Source organism: Monodelphis domestica, chromosome 5, assembly GCF_027887165.1.
Source record: "Monodelphis domestica isolate mMonDom1 chromosome 5, mMonDom1.pri, whole genome shotgun sequence".
Classification (NCBI taxonomy): domain Eukaryota; kingdom Metazoa; phylum Chordata; class Mammalia; order Didelphimorphia; family Didelphidae; genus Monodelphis; species Monodelphis domestica.
In genome coordinates this window covers 190,269,159-190,282,352 of record NC_077231.1, presented here as the reverse complement: position 1 = coordinate 190,282,352, position 13,194 = coordinate 190,269,159, and the positions used below count along the sequence as shown (strand labels likewise).

Below are 13,194 nucleotides of genomic sequence, written 5' to 3'. Positions count from 1 at the left end.
TCTAGGTTCTCTCCTAGATTTAAAATGCTATAATTTTTTCTCATTGTTATAGTAGTGATATTCAGTAAGTGAGGTGGTTCAGTAAGTAATAAGTGGTTGTTATGAATAATGACACAAACATTCTGAACAATCAAATCATGTATTTGAAAATTTCTCCAGTGGTATCATTATATTAAATACTTAATAACAAATGTGTTCTTCCTCTAGTTGATGTCCATCAGCGTGTTGGCAGTTTCTGCATGGATGAGGGATTATCTGAATAATGTTCTGACTTTAACTGCAGAAACAAGGTAGGATTTATAATTATGCAGTAATATATTTAGTGGTGTTGGTTATGCGGTTTTTCAAATAATGATCTTATTAATCTCTTAGGTACAACACACTCTTGACCATTAGATCACTTATGAGGGATTTTTCTTCCTCCCCCTCTTGTTTGGAAATTGTTTGGTGCATTGTCTTTTCCATGATGATTCACCTACTTTTGTGTGTCCTTGATGATTCCCCCTGCCCCCATATCATCAATGGCTCCTTGCTCATTCAGGCCATTTTACAAACAAATTTGTCACAGAGAGGACCAGATGAATGACTGCATGCAAGGATCAATCATTAGATCATCTCTTTTAGAAAAGCACATTTCTTGCTGATGCTGAATCAGTAGTATCCGTTTTGTATGAGGGACTACATATTTAATGGTGTATTTTCTTAGATACTATAAAAAAATCACTTCATATGTTCTTCCTGATATTCTTGGTCTATATCTTCCACCTTCTGCTCATGGTCCATTCCCTTACTTCACTTTTCTATTGATATGGGACTATTCAAATCCCTACCCAATTTATGAAGCAGATTAGTTTATAAGTTTATAAATAGGAGAAGGATAATAAGTAAGGGTGGGTATATTCTAGTGACCCAACCTTCTCTTAGTTCTTCTCCACATACACCATTTAATGCCTTACCATTCCCTATGAACCTTGAACAAAGTGTTATGCTAGTGGCAGTCTTCTTGGAGCTCTGTTAGCAAAGTTTCAAGGTTTTCCTCTTGATTCCAGTCTGTGTTAGAGAGAACTTTGCCTAAAATGTTCATAATAGGCTGAGAGATTATCTCATTTGATAGAAAAAACAAAGTAATTAAAAACTGCATTACATTTACACATGGTGATTTAAAGTTATTAATGAAAATATCATGATTTTTTCTTTTGATATAAGCATTTTGTCTAAGAAGTATTTTTTTCATTTATTTGTGATGCCTTTTTATTTTTTGTTCTTTTTCAGGGTTGAGGAGGCTGTCATCTTAACTTACTTTCCTGTGGTTCATCCCATCATGATTGCTGTCTGTTGCTTTCTTATCATTGTGGGGATGTTAGGCTACTGTGGAACAGTCAAAAGAAATTTGCTGCTTCTTGCATGGGTAAGATTCTTACATTTTCCTTGATTTTATCCTTAAAAGACTAAATAGTAATGTGTTGAGTTGTTTTTTAATCTCTGTCACAAGTAAAATGCCTGGGGATCTGTGATAGCATTGCGATTCCTGGTGGTGTTTGCCAAATATGCTGTGGGAAAGAACACATTCTTTTCCTGAGAGATATGACTGAAATTAGTATTTACAGTCCTATGCTCATTTGAGGAGTTGTAAATACATGAACAGTTTCCCTCAGGCTCTGTGTTACAGGCTCAATTTGGAGTGGAGATTTTTGTTTGTTTGTTTCTTTCTTTCTTTTAATCTCAGAGGCCATATTACCACCAGACATGCCCTATAAGGCCAGAGGACCAAGAGGTCAGAGGGACCACAAGAAATTTTCTTTAAGTCATATTACTTACCAGATTGCTTTAAACAAACTCCAAGTATTCAGATCCATCAATGTGAATGAAACAAAGAGAACTTTGCAGTGGAAAGAAGTCAGTGGGGACTTAGCTTTGGTTCTGCCACTATCTAGCTTTGCAACCATGGGCAAATAATGTATTTAGGCTTCAGTTTTCTTTACTTAACAAAATAAAGAGCTTAGATTAAATGGCTTCTGAGGTTCCTTGTAGCTGTAAATTTCTAATTCCAAAATCTGGAGTTATATAAAAGATAGACTGATATTGATTGGTAAAAATTTGGAATCTCTCTTTGAGGGGGCCTCAAAAGGGTGCCACATGGCCTCTTTTACATTAGTATCTTATTAATCACTATGAAGGAAAATGTATATTTTCATAATTAAGATAAATCAAATGCTCTTTTCTAAATAAACTGATATTACTTTGAGAAAGTTCTAGCCTACCAATTTGGTTGTATCCTTTTATACAAGCAGAGCACATAAAATCAGAAAGACTTATCTATAGCTATTTTATTTTTGGAACTGAAAAACCATCTGAGCAAAATGATCAAAGAAACAAACAAACCTGGGTTTTGGCATGTTTTTTGAATAACTACTAATAAGCAACTCCTACTGAGCTGTTATGATGTTCAGGCAAAGTTAAATTTTGTCCATAACACCAGTTTAAAAAATAAGAAATTAATGGAGCTAACTTGTTTAAAATAAAATCAGATAAGCCAGAGGTAAGAGGCAAACTCTCATAAAACATTGCTAGTGAATTCTAAGAATTCATTTAATCTTTTTGTTGAAATAAAGGTTCAAGTAATTGAAAAGCCTTAATTAATTGCATTTAAAAACTAAATGTGGTTGCTATATAGAGACAGAATATTAAAAATATTTGTCATAGATTATTCAGGGGGGGAAATCACAGTTTTTCCAGCATTATTAGAATTAAAGCCAAAAGCATGATTAGAAAAATAACATAGAATCAACTATTATTTTGTAGAGTAATTCTGCAAATAGAACTTCCTTCTATTTTCAAAAGAGAAATTGAAGCTAAATGGAAATTGTTTTTGTCTTAGAAATGAAAGCAGCAGATTGGTACTACTGAAAGCTTTTAGCTATATAGACAATCATCGAATTCATTTGTTATTGCAATTCTACCTTGCCATTAAAACAAGTATTTTGAAAGCTTTGCCTGTTCAGTGAGGATGTAAACAAATTGAGCTGACATGTTTACTGTGTTCAGCAGCAGCTAAATGTAACCATCAGGAAATCGTCATTTGTCATCTTGTGATACTTATGTACATTCAGTTGCAGGCAAACTTTAAGTGATAAAAATGTAGACTTAAAACAAAGTTTTAGGATTCTGTAAACATTTAAGATCATTCCATTATTCTTAACCATGTGGTACATTTTTCAATTTGACTTTTCTAAGGTTTTTGCCTATTTTTTCCATTACTGAAAAATTCTCTATGTGTGTTTTTACAGTTTTGTTTTGTTTTTAATCCAGAATTTAGAGAACAGTCTCTGAAATCAATTCATTAATGAAAGTCAGGCTATTGTGAATGTTAGAAGCATTAATTTTATTCTTCTCGTTTTAAATTATCATGCTAACATAGAGTATATTTTCATAATGATTCATTTCTTATTAAGATCTTCTCTGGAGTAGATGGCATAACATAAATTTCAGAATTATGTATTTTGGCATATGCCATTAATCTAAGACTTGAATTTTAAGCTTAGAAAATAATCCATTTTATTTCCCAAAGATGAAAATATTTTTGCATGAAATTTTTCATTTCTTTGCAAATAAACTTTCATAGCTATGTTATTCTTATGTTACTGAAATACAACTTTGTAGTTTAGCTTTGATTAATAAGAATGTTTCTCTTAAGAGAAAATATTTAATATTCAAGATTCATCTAATTTATAAGATTTAAATATTTTAAAAACTATATTGTAGAAAAACCTAAAAGTAGCATCATTAGCTAACATAGCTTTTGCAACAATTTATATTTAAGTAAATTAATTACAATGCACAGAATGCTATAATTTTTTATTCATTCCCTCTAAATCTCTATCATATATATCTCTTTTTATTTTTGTTAGTATATACTCTGTTCTTTGGGTTTTGTTTTTTTCTCTTTATATTTATTCCATAGAGATTTTTATAGATTTCTTTGTATTTTTCCTCCCTTTTGGTTTTAGATGTAATATTTCTTTATGTGAATTATCAAACTTATTTTAGTAATATAGGTAGATTTGGAAATTTGGTTGCTTCCTTTTTTGGTCATTTTCAAATAATACTGCTATTAAAAAAAACAAAACAGCTTTCACCATTGTCTTTTTTCATGTATTAAAGGGATCTACTAGACATTAAAATTTCTACTGAAGAAAAATTAACTTTTTAGAAATACATTAATTTTCATTAGTGTACAAGCACAGTAAATTGTACACTAGTGATCTAAAAGCATTTAGGTATCTTCAAAAAGTGAGTTTTCTATTCCCCCAATGGTAGTTCCAACCCATCAACCCTTTAGCACAGCTTTTAATTATAATTAGACCCTGCAGATGCCTTTTTTGCAAAGGAAAAACTTTGCTCACCTGGAGTCTTTAGGTTCAATCTCTATCCCAAATATTTATAGATTTAGCTGTAGTATTCCTATCTGTAAAGCTAAAGCCAGTATTCTAGGTCAGATTTCCATTTTAAAGGGAAATTGATACATAAAGGTCAAATGACTATCTCAAGGACACAAAGGTAAAGTGGTAGAGGTGGAATTTGATTCCATCTTTTTTTCTATGCACAACACAATATAGCATAAAAAGGAGTAGATGATAATGTGGTTATTTCACTAAAATATATTATGTTTATGAGAGTATTCTACTCTATTGATGGTAGATAAGCTATTTTTAGAATTAATCTACATATTACATATGTATCTACATATTACAATAATGGTACAGTTATTTATAATTATCCATAAAAACAAACATGCAATTTCCCAAGTTTTGCCCATTCCTTTAATTGCCAGATTTACTTAAAGCATTGTTAATGAGTATCTTCCTAGAATGTATTTTTTTTTCCTGTCTTTTTGAGCATCAACTCCCAACTCTTCTACCAGGAACAAATAAATATTATTTGCTTAAGTGATGTGAGTGAAGAAGATTAGTTATTTTTTATCACTAAGCATTGTTTTGGGTACTTTATAGAAGCTGTTCAACTACATTTGGGGCTAGGCTGTATTTCAGTGGTTAAATGAGTGGTGGATACAGGTCTGATTCTAAGAAGTAATTGGCCATTATATTGTGTTAAACATATTTTTCAGCAATATCACAATATCAAAATATACACACAAATATAGATATCTATCATCTATACTGCCACATTACTTCTTATTTATATTCACATATATAACAGATTAATATTGCATATAACCATCTCTAGATGAATAGATATATATAGTACAGACAAAAAACCATAATTTTTTATAGAGTCAGATGTGTATTTACCTCTGACACATACTAGCTAATGAGCCTAAGAAAATCACTTTATCTTTGAATGTACTAGGAAGTCCTTTAGGATTTTCAGTTACAAAGAAGACAGTGATTTATACCAGGAGGGGGTATTCCTCACATGGAGCACTCTTCTATGAATGAAACCTTGGACCAGTAAAAATAGAAAAAAGTCTCCGCCTACATCTACAATTATATTTCTATCTATACAATACAATATATGTGTTTATAGCATATGTATAAAATACACACATCTATAAATATTTTTATATAACTATATAACTATACATGTATAGTTATCTATAGAGGGCTACATATGTGTGTGTGTATATATACACACACACAGAGATTTGAGGTAGGTTTGGTTGTAATGTTATAATTACATGTATTGGGCACATTTTTTCCTTTCATATGAACCAGTGATACAAATATTGACAAATATTGATTCTACAAAGCTATCAAAAGCTACATTTTTGACAGTATATTATCTTTTGACTCTGCATCTAAAACCCAGTGAGAGGGAAGGCAGAATATATGTTCCCACAAGTTTACATGTATTGGCTTTGTCAAATTATAGTAGTGTCTTTCCTCCTAATCAGTTTTCAGTGGTGAGGGAATGCAAACCAGTAGCTGGCTCAGTTGTGGCAATGAGAATATGTTAAACATTTAAAATTTAGTTTGGTATTTTATTTACTAAACACCATTAGCCATTATGAGTTACAGAATAATCTAGTTTGAACTTTTAAAAATTAAGATAGTCTACAGAATTTTGGCAAAAATGCTAATTAGGAAAAAAAGAGAACTGTATAGGTGTTTCCTAGTGATATTGAGGATGTTGTTAGAGTGTGTGATGCTCAAAGGTTGACTGAAATTCTCTGGCATCATATATGTTATTAGTTTCCATAATTTCTGTTTTATCATTTTGGATTGGTCCAAGAGCACAGTATTTTCACTCTTCATCTAACTTGGTTCCAAATGGACTTGGTTCCAAATATCATTTACATGTGGCAAACATAAGATAGTGGCTGTTTAAGTAATCACACCATTTTCTACAGGGTTTAGAAGATTTTTATCATGGTAGAAACTCCTTTCACTCCCTCTTATGTCACACTGACTTTATATCCTTATTCATATTTAGAGTTTAAATAAAAGTTAATAAGAAATGAGAAGAATTGATAATTAATTAGCTTAAACTAATGTGAAAAGGATAAAATAAATATTGTAGGGTTTGAAGATGTCTTCATTTTTGCAGCCTTCTCATTCTAGAAGGTACCTACTTTTCTGGAACCCACTCCTCTAATTGATGATCTATTCTTATAATGTGTGAGTTCTTTCTCAGAACCTCCATTGGAGAAGTACTGTAGTAAGCCACACTTACTTCTTCACTCCTCCCCTGGTTCCATTCTTGATATTCAGGATTTCTCCACCTTATTTCTACCTCTCCCATTTTTTCATCTCCCTTTTATGTGTTTTCTCTTTTTATTATAATGTTATTAGAATATAAACTCCTGGAAGGCTTGCTCTTTAGTTCTTTATTTGGTTTGTATTGTATACCCAGCACTTAGCACAATACCTGGCATATAGTAAACCTTTCCTTCCTTCCTTGCTTCCTTGCTTCCTTGCTTCCTTGCTTCCTTGCTTCCTTGCTTCCTTGCTTCCTTGCTTCCTTGCTTCCTTGCTTCCTTGCTTCCTTGCTTCCTTCCTTCCTTCCTTCCTTCCTTCCTTCCTTCCTTCCTTCCTTCCTTCCTTCCTTCCTTCCTTCCTTCCCCTCCTTCCTTCCTTCCTTCCCCTCCTTCCTTCCTTCCTTCCCCTCTTTCCTTCCTTTCCTCCCTCCCTCCCTCCCCTCCTTCCCTCCCCTCCTTCCCTCCTTCCCTCCCTCCCAAAAACAATCAGCAAAATCTGAAACCAATGAAAACCATGGAAATAATTTCCATATGAATCATTATAAATCCAATTAATTTGTTCTAGCAACTTCCAAAATACATACCAAAACACATATTATAGAGAATAAATATAGTGTTTAATACTAAAAACAATAAAAAATGATTATAAAAGACTAATGTAAAGAATAAATGAACATTTAACATGGTATTGCCGTTCTGAAGACTCTTCTTGGTATATGAAAGATAGCTAGGAGAGGAGAGAGAGGTTATTGTATAGAAGAGGAATCCTCCTTCATAAGGACCTTAGGTATCAAGGCACTATCTGGAAAGACTTTGGAAAGAATATGACGTGTAGAGGAGTTGTTACCTTGATTATGTCTCTCTTCTCAGCTGATATACTATGGGAGAATTTCTACTTGACTGAAATGAGATATCTCACTCCCCATGAGAGAGCTCATTCTTTTTGTATATTGTCAGGTATATATTCTCCTCCATATATTTTATCTGATTTTTGTTTGCTATCTGTATAGATAAATGGATTTATTTGCCTTTCAATATATGCATTACTCACACTGAGAAGGAGAATGTGTGGGTTGCCCTTTGTTTTCACAAAATTAGCATCAAAGTCAAATGGGCACACTGAGGAAATCTGAGGTAGCCCATGAAAACAGAGACAATTTTTTTGGGGAAAAAATCAACAAAAACTGAAACTGACATCAGTGAAAACCGAGGTATTACTGTATAGGATACTACAAAAGACACTGGTAACTAAGATAATGATTAAAAAAAAATCTTTGCCAAATCATATATCACAGATCTTGATTATTATGGTTCTTTCTTCTTTCAGCTAGAAGGAGGTAGCAGTAAGATGTGTGTGTTACCTAAGAATAGGGATAAGATTTTATAGTAGCTCTAGGATTCTAATAGCAGTAATTTAAACTTCAGCTCAAAATATATGTGTACTGCAGTTGAATTACTTTATTTCTGCTAGGTAATGAACTGTATTTTTCTGCAAAGAGATTTTTCACATACTTGGAAAGGATATCTTCACTTGTCTTGAGTTTTCTATGCTTTCCCCCATAGTGCATTAAAAACCCCAAAATATTTTAATAATGAATCTATTAATGTTTAATTTCCTTAAAGTGATTTAAGTCATAAAGATACTTATGTAAAATCTCTAATCGTTTATATTTTCCATTAGTCACTCTTTTCATCCCTGGGGTTTTGTTAATTAATGATTTTGCATATAAAATATATTTTAAGTAAATTATAAACAAATTTTTATTTTTAAAATGCCGTTTCCACAAAGCTAGCACAGTGAAGGATTTTAAAAGTACAAGCAAGGTCTTAAAGGAGTCTGTTGTACATTAGCGAATTTGGCTTAAGTACTACCTAACAAGCAATAAAGAATAGGAGCTGCCAAATTGATAAACCTATTTTTCTAATTTTGAGGGCATGTCCTGAGGAGAAAAAATAGATAATTGTTTTATGACAGTATCTTTATTGAAACACCAGTAGTGATTTCAAAGAGAAATTTTGAAGGTTATTCCTAATAGTAGTATTATAGATCCCTTCTACAGTATTCTCAACAAATCTGACTTTTGCTTGAACACCTTTTGATTAGGGAAATTCAGCATATTATGTTATGAATTCATAATCTAACAGAAATATTTTTATTGTTGAATAGCTAGTGGTACATTTGAAGAAGATAATTCTATCAAATATTTCTCAGATTTACAGTAAAATCTTATAAAACATAATGAGATCAAAGAAAGCATTGCACTTGTAGTTGGTAGAGACATAGATTTGAGTCTAGCTTCTGACACATCCTTATGATGATAGGCATGCCTATAACAGTCTTTGAATGGTAAAATGGCAGTAATGACACAACTTGTTTAAGACTGCTAATGTTATGAGCCTTAAATGAAATGCAGCACATAAAGCACTTTATTTTTTTTAAACCTTTACCTTCTGTCTTGAAGTCAATACTGAGTATTGGTTCCAAGGCAGAAAAATGGTAAGGGCTACTCAAAGGGGTCAAGTGACTTGCCCAAGGTCACACAGCTGGGAAGTGCCTGAGGCCAGATTTGAACCTAGGACCTCCCATCTCTAGGCCTGGCTCTCAATCCACTGAGATACCCAGCTGCCCCCACATAAAGCACTTTAGAAAGCTTAAAATACAGTATAATCCTCAGCTTTTATTATTAATATTGATGCACTTATGATTTTGTGAAAGTCTGGTGTGGGCTAAAGCAAGATTGACTTTTTTTTTTGCCATTAAAAAGGACTTTCCTAAGCAAATGCATAGATTTATAAGATTGTACTTGGAGTTTGCTACTTGAAAAGAAATCTATCATTTTTGAAATACTCATTTGCATGCATATCTATGTGCTATTTAATAAATCATTCTGAAGTACTCATTGAAATAGGTACACAAAGGGTACCTTCAACACTGCTTATTCTGCTTCCAATGCACTTGTAAGAACTGAAACTGCATCTTTCCAAACTATTCTATAATTCAGACTAATTCAGAAAGACCTTTTTTCTAAGAATGTCTAAACTTTGAGATAACCTTGGTGTTGCCTAAGATCAGGTCTGTTTCAGGTTGGAGTAGTTCCCTGTAATTAACTTCATTAGACTACCTTGATGGAGCTGGAGGTCTAAAATAGAAGGATTCTCCCTTGGAAATAGATGAAGAGTGGAATAAAGGTGGAACATCTTAGCAGCTTTAAAGATCAAAGAGATCTTTCTAGGGAAAATTTTTTCCCAAATTCCCAGCCCACAGGTTTTGGAAATTTCCTCCACATGCTCTCAGTTCCATCATTTCATTTTCCCATCATCCTAGAGACTGTCCCATTGATCATTCCTTCTCTGTCACCTTCAGTTTCTCTACATTTTCTTGTTCTTTCTCTTCTGCCCATAAATGAGTCAGTCAAATCTCCCTTGTTCTTGTGTTGATTGTGCCATCCATTCAATCTATCAGCCTATAACTAACTTTCCTTTAGTTGAGAATTTAATGATATCACTTGCTAAATTGGATGGTATTTTCACAAGCCACATCTTTATTGATCACTCTATAGTTTTTGGCTCTGAAAAGCACGCTTCCTGGACCCATTTTCGTATCTTGAATTTAATCTGATAGTACCTCTCCCTTCTCCTTTGCTGAATCATTGTCATATATCTCCTACCCATTAAACATGATAATCTTCCAAAATGCCATCTCTCTTCATAGTTTCCTCTATTCTCATGGTTTTGATTATCATCTCTACATAGAAAACACTCAGTTCTCCTTATCAAATTAATTTCTCTCTTAAATTCTAGTCCATTTTCCATCTCCAGATTAACATGTCAAAAATTGAATAATTTACCCTTCTTGTAAACTCTCCTGGCTTTCAAGAGCACCACCATCTCCCCAGTTACCCAGATTTAAAATTTAAGAGTTTTCTTTAACTTCCTCCTTATCTTTTCAAATCTATTTAGTTGCCAAGTTCTATCAGTTCTACTACTGTAACGTTTCACCTTCACCCCTTTCTCTCTTCTCTGTCACAATTATTTGCCTAGTGGTTTCACTTCCATGAAGTCTTCTCTCTTCCCATCAGTTATTGGCAATTTTTACTTCAAACTCCCTTGTATTTATCTCTGTGTGGTAAATCTATAAAGTGCCCTCCCTGAGGACTTGGAATGAGTTTTTGTTTTTATATTACCAGAGTTTCTGGCATAGTTTTCACATTGTAAGTTTATAATTAATATTAAAATTAATTAAATCTTTTTAAAAAAATAAGAAGTGTTAGGCATTACAACTAAAGAATCCTTTGAAGAATAGGGTAGGAAATGACAACTTATTGAATTTCCCACATCTCTGGTAAAAAGCACAATTACTTAATTATTGTTATACTTCAGATGAACATTTTCATATCATAGTTACTAAAATAAAAGGAAAGGTCTTTTTCTTGAAAAATAAATTCAGACAGCTCAATTTAGTTGTTTTTGAGGATATATGTGTATATATCACATATAAGAAAACTAAAGTCAATATGTTTTATTGCAAATAAAAGTAAAACAAGAAAAATGACCAAAATACAGAAGTTTAATATTTACAAAATAATAAAAAAACAAAAAAATTACAAAATAACATTGGATATCATCTTCTAAAGTACTAAAAAATCTGAATATCCTGAATAATGCAAGAAATGGTCAATAATTTTTCTTCATATCTTCAGGATTCTTCCCCCACCTATTACATATAGGATATTATATAGATGTATGAAATAATGAGCCTTATTTTCTCCTTTGCATCTGGGAGCATGTTAGACATATGTTACTGAAAAGAAATCTCAACAAAAAAATAGTGGGCAAAGTTGGCTTGGATCCTGGTCCCAAAGATATCAAGTGTGTGTTCTATCCGTTTAGGATTATTTTTTGCTATTCCAGTTTTCAGTGAAAATCATTATTATTTGATCCATTTTGTCAGTGTCCATGGTGCTTATTTAACTTGCAACCAAAAGATAAGAAAGCTATGATGCCAGGTCTAGACACTTCTATCCAGAACCATGATTTTCTTCACTTGTCTACCCACCTCTGCTCCATTGATTTATTGGAAACCAGTGAAGACTTTTAAAAACTAACAGGAGATAGCTAGGTAGCTCAGTAGATTGAGAGCCAGTCCCAGAGTTGGAAGGTCCTGGGTTCAAATCTACTTTCAGACATTTCCTAACTGTGTAACTTCTGGGCAAGTCACTTAACCTCTATTTTTTAGCCTTTACTACTATTCTGTCTTGGAATCAACTAAGATGGAAGGTAAGGGTTTTAAAAAAGAAAAATTAAAAGAAAAAATAAATACAACTAATAGGACAGACCTAAGGAAATAAAAGGTAGCAGAATTCATGAGACAGTTGTTTGATTAATTATTGCCACAGATGTATTGTGGCTCCTGTTGAGAACATTCCATTTAGTTTTTAACTAGAATTCCTTCTGCTGCCTATGTAGACTTTCTGGACATGAACTTCTATAATAATAAACATAAACTTTAATAAGAAATGTGACTAAAATCAAGAAACTGATGTCTACAAAATAATATCGGATGTAATGTTCTAAAGTACTGGAGGGTCAAAATTCCCGAGTTCAAGAATTTTTCTTTACTTTTTAGATTTTTTTTTTAGCCTTCAGGCCCTCTAAAGATGATATCACTTTGCTTTTATGCTGTTAACTGACAAACAACATTTGAACCAAATTTTAAAAAAATATCATTAAAGTGGACTACATTAATATGTAAATTTTTTATGAGTAGTGATTGTTTCATTATTTGTACTTGTATACCCAGCACTTAGAAGGCACATAATATATGATTTTGGATTGACTGAAATTCATAAGTGTGGAATGCTTAAAGTAAAGGCATGGTTAGTGTTTGACTTTATGCTTTGGAGAAAGATAAGGTAAGCAAATTAGCTGAAAGAAACAAATCTCAGAGGGAATAGGTGACCTATTTATGAGAAAATTGCTTAACTTTGTGTCACAATAGCCAGACTATTTTTAAAAAGTGTTTAAATTCAAACAGGGTCCCATAAAGAACTTTATACTTGCCCATGCTTTGATAGCTCAATTTGAATTACAGCATGTTCCTGAAAGTAAGGAATTTTCATTTATTTAAAAGTATTCTATAATTCAAATGTTTTACTATTAGACTGATTATTCCTTTAATTATTTCCATTTATTAAGGTTTTGGGGTACTCCTGTTTCAGGTTAGCCAGAAAACATTAAATGCTTTTGGAAATACTGAACTTTGTTACAGATTGCACTTATAAAGAACTGATTTAATTTCCTTACAACTTCACTTTGAGCACAGGATATAACCAAGATTTTTATCTCTTTGGCTTTCTCTAAGGGGGCAGGTACTAATGTAATGAAAATATTCCGTATATCCTAGAGTCAGTAGATTCTTAACAGAATGACAGCCATTCCATTACCTTGTACAAATATTTGGCATTGGACTTCTATTATTT

General features: G+C 32.4%; 1 protein-coding gene across 2 annotated transcripts in view; it reads left to right on the top strand.

Annotated features, from left to right (window-relative positions):
- The window catches only part of TSPAN12 (tetraspanin 12), a 125,984-nt gene that overhangs the window by 17,189 nt on the left and 95,601 nt on the right, over positions 1–13,194 (top strand). For both annotated transcript variants that reach the window (XM_007504202.3, XM_001364839.4), the window contains exons 3-4: positions 208–290; positions 1,273–1,408. In XM_007504202.3, the coding sequence (XP_007504264.1) occupies positions 208–290; positions 1,273–1,408 (219 nt within the window). The remainder of the gene's footprint in view (positions 1–207; positions 291–1,272; positions 1,409–13,194) is intronic.